Source organism: Furipterus horrens, unplaced genomic scaffold, assembly GCF_987537825.1.
Source record: "Furipterus horrens unplaced genomic scaffold, mFurHor1.1.pri manual_scaffold_4, whole genome shotgun sequence".
NCBI classification, from domain to species: domain Eukaryota; kingdom Metazoa; phylum Chordata; class Mammalia; order Chiroptera; family Furipteridae; genus Furipterus; species Furipterus horrens.
The window spans coordinates 11025149-11044270 of record NW_028327174.1 but is presented as its reverse complement, the minus strand read 5'-3'; the positions used below and the strand labels follow the sequence as shown (position 1 = coordinate 11044270).

The 19122-nt window shown below is 49.9% G+C and overlaps 2 protein-coding genes across 2 annotated transcripts in view; one reads left to right on the top strand and one right to left on the bottom strand.

The window, feature by feature from the left end:
• Positions 1-19122, bottom strand: part of SYN3 (synapsin III) — a 364472-nt gene that overhangs the window by 222791 nt on the left and 122559 nt on the right. The gene's annotated exons all lie outside the window — the stretch shown is intronic.
• Positions 1-19122, top strand: part of TIMP3 (TIMP metallopeptidase inhibitor 3) — a 52098-nt gene that overhangs the window by 23899 nt on the left and 9077 nt on the right. Inside the window, exon 2 of the mRNA XM_090272550.1 lies at positions 14692-14774. Coding sequence (XP_090128676.1) covers positions 14692-14774 — 83 coding nt within the window. The remainder of the gene's footprint in view (positions 1-14691; positions 14775-19122) is intronic.

Sequence of the window (19122 nt, the reverse complement as noted above, 5' to 3'; positions counted from 1 at the left end):
GGCTGGAACTGGGGTTTCCCAGCTCAGCCGAGAGTATCTGTCTACCCACTGCAGACTTGCTGGGCTGGCCCTGGGAGACAGAGTCCATCACTCTCCTGCAAGCATTATATCCGTGTGTTCGGCTCATCAGCACACTGGTGGAGCCTTCCCAGATTCAGTGCTGCGGCAGCAGATGGGCGTGGTATTGGTACTGAAGAGTCCTTTGGCCAAGCTGTGGATAGACAGCCACGTAAAGAAATTCACAGCCTTCCTATCTAAGGGGTCCACATGCTAGGGCAGGGAGGACAGAAACAAGGATCTCTGTGGCAAAACAAAGACCTCACTGCCCCAAAGACAGCCATGTGGATGGGAGGAGACCCTGTCTTGCTCCCCACAGTGGACTTGAACTGGGCACAAGGGACCAGCTGGCACTGGCAGCATTCTGCCTGCCACAGCGTGCTGCCATTGAAGAAGAGGGGCAGGGGTAAAAAAGGAACCGCTAAATTCAGCTCAGCACTTCTCAGGAGGGGCCCCTCCCTCCACCGCTGACTTCAGTCTCAAGTCGGAGAGGCATGAGTTGAGGTGGACATTAAAAAGGGGTGCCCTCTTTGATCTGAACCTTCCTTTTTTTGATCACACCTGGTGCTTCAAAGAATTGGCCCAGCTCACTGTCGCTGGTGGTGCTGAGAGAATACCTGTGATTATCGCCAAGCGGCGACGGAGCACGGAAACACGTGCCCTCGCCCATCTGGCTCCCAACGGGCATCTCGTTAGAGCAGCGGCCAAGATGTATGAGGGCACCCTTGGCATTTCACTTGCACCCATGTAGGCTTGCTGCTTGACCTGGACACCAATGGGTGCTAGATGTTACATCTAGCCAGCGTCCTCACCCATAGCAGGGCCGCCCACCTCCTGTTTAGTGAAAAACAGCCCTGGTTTCCCTTGGACTCTAATTGGCCCGCGTCTGGCCTTCACTCTACCCCAGTTTCCCCGCAGAATGCCGGCTTCTGGCTGTTCCCTCCTCCAGCCAGAACAATGCCGGGCTCTGGCCGCTGACCCTGGCCCGAGCGGGCCTGCCAACTCCACGGCTCTCAGCCTTACTTTGCACACCAGCACTGGCTTCCCACACCCATGGCTTCTCTGCGAGGAAGGCTTGGAGGGCTCACCCACACACTCTGCTAGGCCACTTTGGGCTTAGCCAAACTCTCCCTGTCCCTAGGGAGAAAGGGACCACGATGGGACCCCGCAGGACTTGATTATTCATTAGCATGTCCTGAAATACTTCCTCCCCGTCTCTTGCTCTGCTCGGGGTGTCCACCCTAGTTGGACTGATACCAGTGAATGTCCCTTTCTTCGACCTGACCTGAAATTGCAATGCCCGAACAACAGTAAGTGGGGCAGCTGACACTTCACAGGGGAAGTCTGGCAGCCAGGCTGGGAGCGTTCGCTGCCCTGCGAGGGTCCCAGCTAGGACTCTGCACTGTCTTTTCTGTCTTCCTGGAGCTGCTTTGTTCTTTCTCCTGCTGCCCTCTGGCCTCCTGGCTGCCTTGGGAAAGGGGGCCTCCAGTGAAACACTCATCGTCGCTGCTGTTTCTTACACTCGGCATCTTCCTTCACTCCCACAACCACCTTTGGGGGCAGGGACAACTGCATGTCCATTTTTAAGGATAAGAGGGGTTAAAGGATTTGCCTGAGAGTCGACAGCTTGTAGAAGCTGGAGCTGGGATTCCAGCCCAAGTCCTCACTCTACTGACCACTGCACTGTGGGCCCCTCTTTCACAGAAAATGTGGCTTCGCTTACCCTTGGCACAGAAGACCTTTGGTAAGGGTCTTTGACCTTTCTGCCTTTGACCTTAATTACTGGGTCCCCTCAGGACACATCATGCACAGCCAGTTGGGAACAGATATGCAAGTTAAAGGAATTCCCGGTGGAAAACACCGGAGAGATCGGCACGGCCTCACACAGCTGTGTGTCCCCGCTTCTGGGGCCTGGAACCCCACAGCCATTTCCTGAGCCCTGGCCCCGAGGGCCAGTCACACGGACCCAGAATGTGTCCGCCGTTCACTTCTCAGCGGCCTCTGCTTCTCCCAGTGGATTTTACAAGGTGTTTCCTGTAGATCTTGCTGACGGCCTTGGCTGGCATGTGGTGAAATCTGCCAAGAACATCACAATCTGCTGGCCTCAGCCTGGACCCAGTTTTGTTTTTGTTTAGCCTTGACTAAAAAACAACCCCCCCTACCCCTCAACCAGGGGACTGGGAGCAGGAGGGAAGAGGAGGGAGATGAAGGTAAAACTATTGACAGAGTGAAAAATATTGAATATTCCTTCTGTTTCAAAAATAGAAATCTCCTGTGCTGGGATGCAGCTTGGCTGAGGTTGGACTGAAGTTGAAGTTGAGATCAAGGTGGTAGCTTGCACTCTGAACCTCCATGTATGCCTTTCGGGGGGGCGTGGGGCTTGAGGCTGTGTAGAAAAGAGCTCCCTCTTGTTTTAAGAACAGCTTTCTCTGAGGAGCTCAAGGAGCATTTGAAATAAGCCATCCAGGAACATGAGGTGGATGGTGCCCTCTCCCACTCACAGGAGAACTGGAGAAGTGGGTTGTTTAACGTTACCTAGAACATTGGAGTGGGCTGAAGGGTCTCCGTGTCTATTAGATCACTGTCTTAGCTACTGTTAAACTAAACCATCAGGGCAAGGGTGGCTGAATTTTATCTTCAAGTATTCTCCACTTGGTCCATGGGGGGTCATTAGAGCACAGTCCCCCTGGAGATGCCATTCTGGAAGCATTTTTATTACTTCGGATTAACATACAACTGGGAGAGTAAACATAGAAGCCCTCTTCTCCACATTCTTAAGAATTCTTCTGTAGATAGATATGGGAACACGCACAGCATAAGACCCCGTCTGGCATTAATGTCAGGATCTACCTGGCCCCACCTGACATTAACATCCAGTGTATTCATAATGTACTTTAACCATGGAAATGACTTTGCATCTGTTTAAATTTTTGGAAATAAACTTTGTTGGTGTGTCAGCCTAGAAAATAGGATGTTATTGCCAGAAAAGAGATAGTGGGTCATAAAGACAATAGATTGGTGAGAGCCATTTCAAATTGTGGAGTTGATGGACCAGGTGGGCTGACTTGGCCAGTTTTGTACTTCCTGCTGTCCTCAGCTTGGTGATTTCAAGTTACCAAGAAAGACCTTTAAGACAAGGTCAGAGGAGGCCCCTGAAGCATCCTAATTACTTACTCAAGTTTGATCAACTTCTCAGAGATGTGATTCTCGATCTAGCAAACAGGGAGAATATGACATCCTGGACCATTACCAATAAAGAGAAAGTAGAACCCAAGGGAAATGCATGAAGTAGAAATATAAAGTGAAGGTAAAATAACCTTAGACCCTTAGGTTGTAAGGGACCCTAGAATACATCTAGTCCAAGCTCTTCATTTTTCACAGTAAAACACTAGGGTTCCAAGAGATAACTGATTTGCCAAATTCACATAGCAAATGAATGGAAGAACTGGAAAGAAAATCTAGCTCCCACTTTGTGGCCTAGAGTTCTTCCTGCTCATCAATATTTTCTATGTAATAAGACTTCCGTTCCCCACCCCAAATTCCTTTACTTCCACACCCAAATAAGTGCAGTTATTTAGTGGAGTAGATTATTTATTAGATCATGTCAAAGCTGAGAGACTGAATCTTTCTGGAAAACACCAGGGGTTTTGCTGGGTGGTGGAGAAGTCTTGGACTGCAAATGCCAACAGTAAAAAGGATACAGAGTGGGGAAGGCGAAGTCTTTTTCAACTTTGTACACTGAGCAGTAACCCCTGGGAAATGTGGATTCCTCCTCCACCAATACAATTAGAGCGCTAAAGGCCCCCAGTGCGACAGAGATGATGAGGGGACTTGGAAGCATGTCACAGGTGGAGGGCCATCAAAATCTATGAAAGTATTTAGAGAACATGACCATGCTCTTCAACCATCTTGTTTTGTGTAAGCCTAAGATGTCCACTAGTTGGGGGAAGGGCCACAGGAGGCAGTATAAAGAAGAATTTTGGTACAGTCCAAAAATGGCTCACCACGGAACAGGCTGACCCAGGTCAGAGATGTTTGCATACTTGCCAGATTAACCCTGGCATGGGCTGTAGAAAAAATTCAAAGGAAGTTACACCAAGTGACCATGAAGGTCTCAGTCAACCTAGAGTCTGTGACCTGTAAAATGGAGTCAAAACGTGCTTCTGGAAGGGAGGTATGACCCGGGCGGAGTCCAGTTGCCTGGGCTGACACCCTGGGTCCACCACGTCCTAGTTAGATGATCTTGGGAAAGCCACTTAGAGAGTCTCCAGAAGCCTTAGTTTCTAGAAGACAGGGCTAATGACGGCACTTCCTATGTAGGGGCCTGAGGAGGTTCAAATGGGATAACCCATGTAAAGCACTTAGCACTGAATGTGTAGTGCCTTCTTTCACCCAGCAATTGTTTACTGAGCACCTACTATGTTCCAGGCACTGTGGGAGATTTTGGGGATAGAATGGTGAACAGACCAAGACATGATCCCAGCACAATTGTGTGTGTGTGTGTGTAGGGAGGATGAGATATTATCCCAATGAAGGCACAAACATATACGTACACACTGGGGACTATGAGAATATATAACAGTAGTCCTGTTCTAGTCTGATGTGGGGGCAGGTGGTCAGGGAATCCTCCCTCTGAGGAAGTGCCCTTTGAATTGAAATGTGAAGGACAAATAGGGGTCCCAGGGAAAGGGGAGCAGAAGAGAGTTCCACGCAGAGAGAACAGCATGTACCAAAACCCTGAGGCCTTGCACCTGAACAGAGTTAGACCAAGGCTACCTATCATGTGTCCAGGAAAGTTTACTTGTCTCCCCCTTGCCACTCTCCTTGGTCCTGAGGCCTGTGCGCCCTGTCCCTAAATCATGGGGCTTTCGGATGATTACTGGATTTTTTGTTTTGGGGAGTTAACCCCACTTCTGTGCTCTCACCATCAGCACCTTATATGAGTCCTTCTCTGATAATTCAGCCTTGGGGATTTTCATTTTCTTGCATATTGATGCATTTGACTTGTTGGTTGATTATTTCAGATTTGTGAAAATGTCCAGTAGTGGACAGAAGATGCGCTTTGCTGCCAGGCATGTGTGGATTTAATTCCTATCTGTTTAACCCCCGGCAGGTTTCTTACCTACCCAATGGAAATAATGCTATGATCTTGCAAGTTAGTTTTAAAGATTAGATATTTGTAAGGTGTGTCTGTTTTGTTCACTGTGTGCTTCTGCCACCCCGCACGGCTTCTGGTATGTAGCAGCCGCTCGAGAAACAATTACTGAATGAACGAGAGGCTCAGGCACTGCCATTCAGAAGGTGTTCAAGGGGTAGGCGGTCTTTTTCTTCCTGAACACTGAGACACCATCCTCCCATCACACTGTCAACCAAGCAGGTTGTTCAAAGTTACCAGGGACTGGCTTTCTAATTCGGCCGTTACCCACTTTGACCAAAGAGGGCAGCAGTTAGCATCCTTTATTTAATTTACTTTTGTTGGCCTCCTTAAAAGGCACTCGGACCTTATCACTAGCCATTCCTCCACGCCCTCAGCGTTAGCTATCCCTGGTGACTGTCTTGGGGCTTGAAGATCTATACTCTGGACTTGTTTTTCCTCATACCTGTTTCTGGCTGAGTGCCCACTCCCTGGTGCCATGGCTGTGAGCTGGTGGGGAGATTCTGAGTAAGCTGGGGCAGGGGAGCACCTGCTTTCAATGGGACCCTCCTTCCTATGTCCACTTGGGGTCCATGATCTTCCTGGCTGAAGTTAGGAAGTTAACAAGAAGGGGGGAAAGTCTTGACGATTTTAAAAGATACTCAAAGTTTAAGTTATAAATGTTCCAGGGTCTTCTTGGCATCTGTTCTGTATAAGCCTCAGAGACAGAACATAGAGAGGACATTGCTGCTTTTTAAAACCACAACAAAGTCTTCCGCCCATTCCCGGAGCATTTTGGGAACAGATTCACTGTTTGTCTGCAAAGATGCATCTGCAGATCTGGCGTGCAAATGAGGGAGGACCCTGGCCTTAATGGTGGCCCTGCTCCCGGACCTAGCCTGGAGTCCTTCGGCTCTCCTAGCACACAGAGTCTCAATTAGCAGAAAAATAGAATGCTATAGACAGCTCCTGAGATGTTGCTGGCTGTTCTGGTCTCACAAAATGACCTGACCTGAAAGCTCCAAGTTCTGAGAACCATTCGTCGGGACGGTATTTGTCTGGGCACTGCTTCAAAGGGTCCCTGGTTGAAGACCAGGCAGCTATTCTGTCCGCCTCTTGTGTGGGATAAAGTTTCCCATGGGTCCCAGGGGAGGGCTGGAGCACTTGGGGTGGGGGTGGGGGCTCTGAATACTCCTCCCTGTGTGCCTGCAGGATTATGTGCAGGTCATGTCTCTGAACCATGGGTGAGGTAGTACTTTCTAGAGGTTGACATGCACTCTGGACTCTGGGATGCACTGGAGATGAGCCAGCCCAACACCCAAGAAAAAAACCTCTCTAAAAGGTTAAGGGCTTGAGAGGAGGGAGTGGATATGAGTGTCCGGGGCAAGACAGTAATTCATTAAACCTTGCTTTGAAGATCAGAAATAGGATGTGCACTGGGATGGAACTGCTGGTGAGTCTGATGCAAAGAGGGGCAAGCAAAGCATTGACTTGTTTCTAGGGGTTTCTTGGTGCTTTGGGGTCCTACCCATTTGGGCACATGTTATTTTAAAGGCTAAGGGCAGGGACAATGTGATGTCTTCATCACTGCCCTCAGAGCGTGGCAGCCCACCTGAGAAATGACACTCATGTTGTTGGAGCAAGACCCAACCTACACAGCTGGGCACCCCTGCCCCCCTCGCATCTCCCACTGTGCCTGGCACGGTCACACACTCTGCTTTCTGTCACTCGGGTGGGCTAGGCTCTCCAAACGGCAGGTCTTCGCCTCTGCTCCCTCCTCTCCTGAATGCATGCTCATTCTTTCTCTGTCTGAGTCCTGGTGACTTCTCAGACTCCGGCTTTGGCAGAGCATCTCCGACCAGCACGATGTGTCCACAGCAGCCCCCAGGGCTGGATTCGGGGCTGACTTACCTGGGAGGTGAGGATCATCTTAGAAGGGGAGATGGCAATTCTGGGATCTGGGTTTCTAAGGGCAGTAAGATGACTGCCCCAAAGTGCTCACCAACTATGATTAGAATTGCTGAGGCTTTTGCTCTGCAAAAGGAGGGAAATGCCAGTGCTCCAAAGTACAGAAATTGCCTATCTTGACTGGGCGTGTCTGCCACATGTTCCTGTCACTCCCAGGACTATAACCACCTGTCTTTTTGTCTCACAAGATAGAAAGAAGCTTCTTGAAGGCGGGGATGTTGTGTGCCTGCTGACTGCTAAATCCCCAAGTCATAGCACAGGGTCTGAGGCATGTAGCCACTCAAGCACTTCTGAATGGTGAATGAGCAAAAAGCCTCAGCGAGTCTAACCATGGTTGGTGAACACGTTGGGACAGTTGCCTTACTGGCATCTTAGAGGCCCGGGTCACAGGAATACCATCTCCTGTCTAAGATGGTCCACGTTCCCCAAGTAAGTCAGCCCTGAATCCAAGAACCAACCTGTCTGGGATTCCCACCCTGTGTTGGGCCAAACGATCCATGTCTTTCTACCCCGTTGCCCTTGGCCTCAGGAAGAATTTGAGGGTGGGTGACTTTAAAAGTGCTTAGACTGGAAATAAAATGTATTAATCCCAAGTCTAGGCATATGCCCAGGTGTTGACTCTCAAATTTTGTCTTTTAATAGTTTGAAATTGAGATCACCTCTTAAGATATGAAAGGAGAAGTCAGATATTGATTTTGCTTGTGTGTCTTCTGGAAATCTCAAAGTTCTAGGCAACTTGACCTTTGTATTCCCTTTGCTCCCCTCTTTGGGCCCCTTCATTTCATATACAACAGACGGCAGCAGGGCCCTGGGACTGCCCAGGCAGAAACCCACAGTGCTTACAAGGTGTGGGGGGAGCCCGGAGCCAGCTCAGGCCCTTCCTTCTGCTTTGCCAGGAGGCCCAGCACAGGGCATGGCCAGGACAGCCTTGCCTCGGGGACCCCAAACACAAGGCAGGCCCTGAGAAACAAGAGTCTCTGTGCAGAGAGAGGTTTTAATATCCTCCTGGTTTTAATAGCTTTCCCTGAGATGGAAACTTGGGTTGAAATGATTTGCAGCTCTCCAGATTTTTCGGAGTGTATGTGTGTGTGCCTGTGGGTTTATTTTTAGCCACGGGGGTTCATTTCTTGCCAAAAAAAAACGAAAAGAGAAAAAGAAAAAATACAAAACCCTGCTTAAATAAAACCAAGATTAATATTTTTACTTAGCGGAAAGAGTTGGACAGGACAAGCTTTGAACTGGAGACTTCCTATCTTGACTGGGGGTGCATCTTAACTGTCTGGCCATGTCTTGGACACCAACAAAAAAGGGCTTTTGAAACTGACAAGAGAGAAGTGCTCTTTGGGGACAAGGGGAGGGTGCATGAAGAGCCTATTGGTGAGACTTCTCTGAGGAGCATTCTTTCCTCACCCAGGCTGCTCTGCCCCACATCCCTCACGTTCCTTAATGTCCCCCCGCCCCCACCGCCATTTTCCTGGAGAGGCAGGGGTCTGTCCTGGCTTTGCTCAGAGCTGGCCATTCTTCCTTACCCCCAGCCGCTTTTCTTAGCCTCTCCCCCAGGTCTGATCCAGACTTCTCCTTCCTCCAGATTCAGATAAAGCCAACTGAGTCTCTTTCCCGGAGATGCTGTCGCCTCCAGGGAACTCCTGACAACCCCTGCCTCAGACAGACGTCACCCCTCTTTGTGCCATACCAGCCCTTTGTTCTTGCTCAGTGTCATGTTGCCGTCCTTGACTGTCATTCACCTGTCTCCTTGCCTGTCTTCCTAAACTGGCTCCTGAGTTCCTCTGGGCCTCATTTATCTCCCTCTCCCTCTGAGCCTAGCACAATGCTCAACAAATGATTGCTGAACAGATGTTTATTGGAGCTTATGAGCTGAGAACTGCCATGAACCCTTCTGATTGAATAAGGCTCAGAAAGTCTTGATCGTTTGCCAGACGTTATCCAGAGCTGTTTATCTTTCAAAAAAAAAAAAAAAAAAAAAAAAATCCCCCTCCACGTGTGGCACTTTTAGCTTCATATTCAGCACGTACAATACATATTAGGGGCCTGCTGTGTGCCCGCCTGTCTTCTGGTCGCTTGGGCTATAGCAGTTAGTAAAACAAAGACCCTGCCCATTTTAGTGGGGGGAGCCAATCAATAAACAAAGTGGACAGATGAGGTGTCAGATAGTGGTGCGAGCCATGGAGTGTCGCAGGAAGGGTAGCCAGAGCTCAGTTTAGGATGGGCAGAATTTGAGATGTCTTATTAAACTTCCGGGTATAAATGTAGATGAGATGTAGACGTTTGGATATAGGAATTAAGGTCCTAGGAGTTCTGGGTTGGAGGGTGCAAAAATGTGGGAGCTGCCCGTTGTGCGGATGGTATGAAAGCCACAGGCTGGGTGTAAGTAAGAGGAGGATGAGGGACCCACTGCTGACCAGACTGAGCACCATGGAGATCATGGTTGACCTTGATGAGAGCTGTCTTGGTGGAGTGGGGGCAAGGGCTTAAATCATCCCAAGAATGCTTTGGGGTTGGTTAACATCACCCCACTTTATAAAGTGGGATGGAAAGTGGCTTTCCCGAGGTCACACAGTGACAGAGTGGTGACTTCATTCAGGTCCCACATGCTCTGCGCCTGTTCGCTCTAGTGTATCACAGCCACTTTTCTAGGGGTTTTCTTGAGCTGATCTTTTAACTCCTGAGTCTTTGTATAGGGGCTTGGAGTTGTGGTGACAGCCAGGCTGGGGATTGGGCAGGCCCCCTAGGCCTCTCTTAGTTCCGAAGGCTCTTTGCTTAAACACAGACATCATCTAAGAGGCAGCGCGTAATTGGGGAGGACCTTGGGAAGGGTCTCTGGAGGTGGATACTAAAGATCCTCTGGGGATGAAGAAAGACATCAGGCTCCTTGCTGTCTTCCTCTGATTTAAGAAATCGCCATCAGCTACAAGACAGTATGTCATCTGTTTAGCTTTAGGGTTACAGAGTGCCTTTTTACATATAGATTGTCTCACCTCATTAATCAGTCTAACCTCAGACTCCAGTGTTGTGAGAAACCTTAGGATCATTGGGTTTTGTGGTTTCGAAGTTTTTTTTTTCTTCCATGAAAGCCTTGTTGGGGAGTGTAATATGCTAAACAGATGACAGTCTGTTATATTGCTAATGGCGATTACTTGTAGATTCTCATTACTAATCAGAGGATGTGTATGTGTGTGAGTGACTGGCAAAGGGTGGTGGGGTGGTCAAGGGGATGTGGGGGGGGGATCCCCGGGGGCTTATCAGGAGGTCCTTCCTCCTAGAAACCATTCCTCCTTTCTGATCCTTAGCAGAGCTGACAACAGGGGGTGGGGAGGTGCAGAAAAATGATGACCTATTTTGCAGTTCGTCCTAGTCCCATGGAAAGGTTTTAAGAGGGTCCTACATGACAGGATGGGGCAAACGGAAGTTTACAGTTGTTCATATGGAAAGGAATACAATCATAAATAATAATACAAGAATAAGCCGTTTTGTGTACTCACAACTGTAAACCTACTTTTTGCCCTACCCTGTATATTTCATGATCTATGTGCCAATAACATAAGCACACCTAGCCGGGTCAGTTTCTTCTGACACACTTTTTAAGTGAAAATACTCTTTACTCTGTGTTCTTTTGAGCTCCATACCCGCAGAAGCCCAGATTCCCTTCCCAGGAGTTTGAGGCTCCAAGACTGAGACTCAGGCTGCACTTCATCCCCGCTCTCCAACTCGTCCTCTGCACCTTGGCATTGAGCCCAATAGCAAGGAACTTTTAAACTTTGCCTTCCCACTAGACGGCCCTCTATGGAGGGAGAAAATGGGACTTCGATTTCTTGTTGTCACCCTCCTCAGTACCCAATCTAGGTTCCCGGATACCAAACCAGTTCACACCCATGTTGGTTTAGCCGCCGGAGGACACTGGGTAGACAGTGTGGGCCCCTCTCCAGCATGGAGGAGAAGAAAGGAAACCAGTGTCAGCCAGCCCATCTGTAAAGCTGGCTTCCAGCCACCACATCAAGGTGGCGGGAATGGCCCGACACACTTCCAGCTTCCAGTTTGGAAACTGTCTCCTGTGTTGGAGCACTGTGACCTGCCCACACCTCCCTGTCCACTGTGGCCCCCCCGGGCCAGCGAATGCCTTGGGACCACCCTTGTTGCCAAAAAGGAAAGTACAAAATAGCAAACATTTGAAATGCAGAGGAGAAACGGGAGCAAATAAAGCCATATTAAATTCACAGACCAAATAGGCGGATTTGGAGTTGGCCGGTGGTTTTACTTTGGAAGGGCTTTGCGAAGCTATTTAGGAGAGCAGAATGTTATTTCATTTTAGTGCAGTTTTGTTTTTGTAAGGAAAACACTGGTGGGCCTCTACGCCGGACCGTCTTGGTCTTTCTGGACCGTGATTATGGGATCTCTGCACTTGAGTTACACACGGGTGATAAGATGGGACAGGCGTCTGTGGTGAAGCGGGTGCCCCGGTCACTTTTGTTCTGATCAGCTCATGTGTGCTCCCTCATCTCTCCCTGAAATTTGCCCAAGTATTTTGATGAACTTGCCTTTCTTCCCATCCTAGGGTGAACGCCAAGACCTTAGCTTACAGGGCATGTTAGAAGCCTAAAGATGCTCTTGGATGGACAGATAATGATGGAAGTCATGGTAGCGGTGGCAGTATTAGTAATGGTGATAGAAGACACGTGGGGCTTGGGTTGGGCCACCCACTGTTCTCAGTGCTTGTACTTAACGCTTACAGCAAATTTATGCAGCATTGTTACAATCATTCCCGTTTTAGAGATTAGGAAATGAAGGCACAGAGAGATTTAGTAACTCCCCTAAGGTCACACAGTGCCAGGGCTGGGATTTGAACCCAGGCAGTCAGGCTCCTGAGCCCAGGCTCTTCGGTGCTATCCATGCTGTGTTTCTTCTCCACTAGTAATAAGTGCATCACTTCTAAGCCACATGAGGGGCACTGGGCCAAGATTATCAGAGAGATTTAGGAGGAAAGAACTCTGGGGACACAGGGGTTTGTCTGAGGCCACATGGTAATGGTGGAACTCAAACTCAGCTGTGGCTTCCCGACTACAAAAACTTACTCTCTTTTCACTGAACTATTCTCAGATGAAAAGATTCCAAGCTCAGGCCATTTCAGGGTAAGGAAGGAATTGGCTCACTGTATATGCAGAAGCTTCCAGAAGTACCCAGCCTTATGGGACGGGTCTGCTTATGACTTGTTATGTCTAAATGAAGTTAAGCCATTTTTGAGCCAGGAAAAGGTAGCTGTTGCTATTTAGAGGACCTTTTGATGTTTTCCTCCATAGGCAAAGACATTCCCTGGTTTCCCTTCTGTGTTCATGAAGCAAGAGAAGAGGGAGCCAGATGCATTCAGGAAGAATCAATAGGAAAGTCCTGGCAGTTGTGCTTTCTGTCCAACAGCTGCGCTGTGACAACCTGCCTGTGGGAGCTAACACAGAGGAAATAGACACGGGGCCCCTGGGAGGATGGCTCCCTGCCGAGGGTGCTGCTGTGAAGTTAGACACAGAGGTGCACGCAGAATCTTGAGGGAGCCTGGCCTGGGATCTTGCCAACCTCTCATTTTTATAGCAGACTTGGAAACAGCCACTCTCCTCCTCCCAGATTGACCTGCCTCTGCTACATTGCTAACTTTGCCAGTGGGCTCCGTGTTTTGCCACCCCTGGCAAGAAGACCTGGAGGGGCTGTTAATTCATCTGAGTCCTGACTTCATGGCTGACTGGGAAAAGTAGGATCCAAGCTCATTTGGGAAGGAATAGGACAGAATCCAGTTGGGACAGAGGAATTGGTTCCTAGTAAATAATTTAAAAAAAAAAAAAAAAAAAAAGATTAGAGTTGATGCGTTGAGAAACATAGCGGAACGTCCAAAGTGGGGAAGCAGAGTGGGCGTGTGTGTGTGTGTGTGTGTTCAGGTTGTGATTTGTGATTCAAAGCATGGCTGCTATACATGCAAAATCTATTCCGTTCTGGCCAAGGTCTTAACATCCAGACCCTCTTGATGGAGACTCCCTGCCCTTGTGGCAGGCCCCCAGTTTTTGTTACTTGTTCTTATTACTAGATGATTTTTTTTTCTTTGGTGGAGCCAATGAATGTGATTTCTATGCAATTTCTGAATTCTGTCTTCAAGATCTATTTTCAATGTGCAGGTTTTACAATTACTGGAAGACAGCTTCTTTTCCACAGGAAGTAAAAAAGAGAAAGTCCAGTTTCTTATATAATCTCAAAGTCAACCTCTCTCTTCTCTATGTTCCTCCTGCACGTAGTAAATGCCCCTCTTCCAGCCATTGTCATGCTGGGTCTAACTGTTTTCATATTCGTAGTCAACTAATATTTACTGAGCGTATTCTTTCTCCCAGAGGCTGTGGTATGAAGTTTCATAGGGTCTTTTGTTTAATCCTCACTGCGATTCCCTGATGTGGATGGAGTTACACGCTCTGGAAGATGAGAAAACTGAGGCTCAGAAGAGGCGGCTTCACTTTTCTGTCAGTTTCCTCATCTGTATAACGTGGATGCTAATACTTCCCTTGGCAGGTGGTTGTGAGGAGTAAATAAGTGAGATGTGCTGTTGTGCACAGCAGGTGTGCAATAAATGGGAGCTATTATTCTGGGAACAATCCTTTCGTGGTCCGCCCATTGCATTCTGGGCAACGATGATAATAATGATGATAGTAACATTTATGTAATGTACGTTACATCCAGGGCACAGTGCCAGGAGTTTCACATGCATTATCTTGTCTAACCCCTTCCATCCAGGAGATTGGTACCATTATTACCCTGGTTTCATTAGGGGAGGAAATTGGGGGCCAGAAACAAAATGCCTTGCCCACAGTCGTAACAGCCATACAGAGCAGAGCCGAGATAGGAAGCGTTCGGGTGGCTCCCAAGTCCACGCTCCCGAGCACTCCTCCCACCCCACCCCACCCCACCCTCGCAGAGCGATACTCTCCTGCATCCTTTGCTGTAGAGTGCTTGGTGCCCAGCCTCCCATCAGGATGCTGACTGGGGCATGCAGGGCGGCTGGGGTGCACGGCAGCCCTGCAGACATGTCAGAACACAGAGACTTTATACATGCAAAGGAAGAGCCCCACATGAGGCTCAGGAAGGGGTCCTGGTAGAAAGAAAGTTCGGGAGACCGTGGGAACGTCAGATGGACAACAGAGGGAGGGTAAGAAGCTCTGACACGTGAGGCAGACTTGGGACTGTGGTAAACCTCAGAGTCAGGAGACTCCTCCAGGGGTGGATGCAGCCGAGGAGTGCCCAGGGCCGGCAGTTGTGAATATCTGCAGGGGTTACTCGAACGATGACCGCTTTCCCTTCCTCATCCGCCCCTCCCTCCCCACCCCCAGTGCCTCTTATCTGAATTCTTGCTCTGATTCTATTTGAGTTGGCCCAGAGGTAAGCGAGCAACGCTAGACACCCTGTGGGCTGATGTCCACCGGGATGCGGTTTCCGATGCAGTTGAGGCCTCCGTAACCTCTTCCCTGTCTCCGTCTTGCCTTTTTCTGCAGTGATCCGGGCCAGAGTGGTGGGGAAGAAGCTGGTGAAGGAGGGGCCCTTTGGCACGCTGGTCTACACCATTAAGCAGATGAAGGTGAGTGGCAGCAACCCAGCTTCAGGAGCATTTCTGGGTTTGTTTTGACGGAAGAGGCCAGGCCAGTGGAGGCCAGGTGGCTTGGAACCGGGGTGTGTGTTTGCTCAGTGTCTGAACCCGAGACCCAGCCCTTTCTCCCTGCTGGAGAGGGTGTTGCTGAGGCAGCAGAAAGGGATGGAGGGGGCGCGGGGAGGTCGGGAGGGGGGATGGTGGCTGCTTTTCATCCCCGAGCCAGCGCAGGTGGGGTCCCTCAGAGGCAGTTAAGTCTGGGCTCTGGAACCAGACAGCAGACAGCCCTGTTACCTGGTAACTATGAGACCTTGGCCGACTCGCTGCGCAGCCGTCTCTGAGCCTCAGTCTCCGCATCTGTCACAAGAGGGGCTTGGACTGGGTTGCCTTACAGGCTCTTTTGAGGTCTGACTGTTTGAGTTTCAAGAATGGGCAGGTCCTGTGCAGCCACTGAGTTTGCAACTTAGGTTTAACCCCTTCAATCTTTACATTGAACTTGGCCCAATCAGAGAAGCCTCATCCTGAGATACGACCTGCACCCTCTGTACCTATTTTCTCAGCTTTAATTGTCTTCTTGCATCCCAGCTTGTTAGCACCATCTGCTAAGCATATTCATAAAACTAAACACACTCCTGGGCATATTCCCACTATGAAGCACATTAAGAAAGTCCGCCTTAAGGAAAAGAACATCAGATTCGAAAAGTAGAGAATGTGCTTCCTGGTCTCAGTTCCACTCTAAATAGCTCACTGACCTTGGAATCTTCCCTTCTCCTGGGCCTCAGTTTTGCCAACTGTTAACAGTTTAGGGTTGGGCTTAGTGCCCCTCCAAGCCCTTATGGCAAGGCATTTCAGGATTCTGGGACACTGGTCATGTTACCCCTAAACAGGAGCTGCTTTAGGTGCTGGAAAGGAATACAGGGACTTAACTGTTGAAAAATTTGCCAGCTGGTCCATTCCCCACCTTTGTAAGCACCTCCCTGTGTGCGGCGCTCCGTGCCAGGAGCGGCGGAGGCCCCTCGGAAAGTGGGATTCCTGCGCTTAGGAATTAAGAGTCAGGCAGGGAGAGAAGACCCGTGGGTCAAACCGGAAGCTTGAGATGGGTGCGCTCAGGTCCAGGTGAGCTGCCCGCTCCTTTACTCACTGCTCGTATTTGCATCACCAGCATTCAGGGCGGATGGTGCAGCCCAGGGAAGGGACCCATCCCTCCCAGGGGCAGACCTGCAGGCCCTCCTCCTGCATCCTGAGGCCTGGGGTTAGATGTACTAAGTTTGTAGAACGTGTTGCTTTGGATTCAGTCTTGCAAACATCCACAGCCTTCTGGTTATGTAATGTCCAGTGTCAGGCCTGGCGGGTTGCCTCTGGCTGCCCAGGCTCGGTCACGAGACCAACCTACGTCACGTCTTCAGACGGCCACGGTGAGAGGACAGTGGGCAGAGGGGGACCAAGAAGGGCAACAACAACCCGAGAACCTACTGTGCAACCCCTGGCGTCCAGGGCATGAATGCCAGGGCACATTAGACAAGGGCAGAGGTTTAGGAAACACACTCCCTGCCTGCTCCGGAACCGCCCTTCACACTTGAGACACCCTGTGGCCAGCAGGGAGCTGCAAGGAGAGAACTGGGAGGCAGCAGCTCCTAGGTTTGCCTAGCTTCCCTCCTTCCTCCGGGCCCGGACGCCAGGATGGTCAGACGCCCTTACTGTGGGCAGAATGTCCTATTCCCCTCAGAGGTGTCAGGCAAGCTCCTGGGGGTGAGGGGTTGTGTGTGGGGGGGTGTTTAAAGGCCAAATAACATTTACTTGTCCATCAGCTTCAGAGCACACGCGCCCAGTCCCAGGATGCTGGTCTTAGGCCGCCCATTCACCATCCGTCACCCAGGTTCATGGAACCAGGGTGCTGGGCCTTAAAAAATATAATCCCTCATTTTACTTCGGACAGAGACTCAAAGGGAAGTGATTTACTCAGAGGCATGTATTCGATTAAAGGCAATCTGGTTCCCAAGCTAAGGCATCAGGGTTCCTTCCCAACCCCTGTGTTCTTTACATGACTCCCCTAATCTCCCTGCCGTCGTATTTTGATCATCAATCACGATCTAATGCCCTTTATTAACTCTGCCCCTCCTTCCGGCCCAATACGACATAACCCACAGAGCTGGGCATTGCCCTTCTGTCCAGAGAGGCCGCTGAGTTCTGCTGGTCTCCGGGTACCAGTCTGTTAATCAGAGACGGTGTGGGATGTAGGAGTCAGACCATCATATTCATCTCTCTCCCCTCCTTCTCATCTTATCTGTGCTTAATACTGTACTCCCAGCTGGGGATACCAAGGTAACATTTGTTACAGTGAATATGACTCCATCCAAGTAATATTTATTGAGCACTTGCCATATTGTGCTTAGTCTTTGCATGGCTCAAACCTCGTAACAACCCTATGGACCAGATACACATCAGCTTCTATCTTACAGGTGAGGCAGCTGAGACTTGGAGGGTCATTCAACAGTCCAGATCCTGTAGCTAGAATGTGGCAAACCAAAGCCAAGCCATACTCTTTCCCTGCATGGAGATTGCAGAGCAGGGGAGCAGCAGGCAGATTCCTCATTCCTGCCCACTCTGGGGCCCCCCTCCACCCCATTTGTACCTAGTCCTCCAGGAAACTAAAAGAAGTTAACTTGCGTTTGTGGGTTTGTCATGTAGCGGTGTGGCTCTTCATGTGCAATGTTCTGCAAAGGGTGAGACAAAAAAAATCTTTGTAGGAGGGAAGCGGGGAGAGGCCAGAGAGGCCAGAGAGACAGCCTGCCTGAGTTCTGGCACTGGTCCCTGGGGTGCTTCACTCTGGTGGACTGGAGCGTCTACCCAGAGGTGGGGGGGTGGGGGGTGGCAAGGGCTCCCTTAGAGCAGGACTAAAGGAACCCAGAGAAGTCCAGCCACCCTGTCTGACCTCTCTCTTCATTCTCAGAGCCCCCCCACCCCCTCTCCAAATACCTGTCTCACCCAGATGAAAGGCAGGCAGACCCTCTCCCATATGCTAATTCCAGAGCCTCCAGAGGTCTCTCAGGCACACCTGGAGTGTAGAGACCCACAGGTGTGGAGTCATGGGGGTGGTGAGGGTGGTGAGGGTGGTAGAACTTGAGGGAGCTCAGCTGGAGCTGAGCCATTGGGCTGTGGTACAAAGGTGGCCGCTCTAATTATGGGCACTTTATCGCCTACCAGGACCTCGGGAAAGCAGTCTGCTTAGCCATGGGCTGTAGTTTGTGCAGTAGAGACACGCTCTTAGGCCAGCTGCACGGGACAGCACGTGGGGGACATTATGTCCCAGCTGATCCCACGGGGAGGTCTGTTGGTCACGTGCTGTGCATATCCTGACTCTGGCAGGATAGATCTGCTGGGCAGTTGGAATGCTTGGCCCCCGGGGACTTCCTTCCTTTAGTGGTTTGTCTAATCTAATGAGCAATAGCAGGGTTGCGCCTTTGAAGCTCCAGCTGGAAGCCTCTTTGACACCTCCGCCTCCCACACAGGTCTCTTCTTCCCACTGCCTGTGACTCTTTCTGATCTGGGTCTCATTAGCCTTCTGCGGAGACTGACTCCATTCTCGTGCTCCGCCTCCCGAGCTAGACAGCTATTCTCTAAGAGAAAGGCCGTGTACGTGGTGTTTCAGTGGAGTCCAAGCTGCAAAACTCACTTGCTTGGTCTGTACATGAGTTTGTGATATAAAGCAGCCTCCAGCCCAATGCTGATCTTCTGTCGGCATCACAAATATTTGACAAATTCCCTGAGACTCAGAAACTTCTTTTTCACATTATTTGTCCCCTCACCCCAAGGGAAGCAAACTTCTTAGAACTTTGTGTATGTAGATACTGCCAAGATGGGAGGCCCGGGGGCTAATAGGGTCTAGTGTCATCCAATGTCAGACACACACACACACACACACACACACACGAATATTATTCAGCCTTAAAAAAGAAGGAAATTTTATCATCTGTGACAACAAGATGAACCTGGAAGACATGTTAAGTCAGGGAAGCCAGACACAGCAAGAAGCACTGCATAATCTCCCTTTTATGTGGCATCTAGAAAAGCCAACTCTTTCTTAGAGGCAGAGAGTAGAAGCGTGGTTACTGGGGGCTGGGAGAAGGGGGAAAGGGGAAGGTGTTGGGCAAAGGGTACAAAGTGGCGGTTTTGCAGGGTGAGTAAAAGCTGGAGATCTCCTGTACAGCGTGGCAGCTGCAGCTACCAATACCACAGTGTATACTGTCACTTTGCTCAGAGGGTAGACCCTAAGTGATCTCTCACACACAAAGAAGTAACTACATGAGGTGACAGATATGCGAACTGGCTTGGCTGTGGT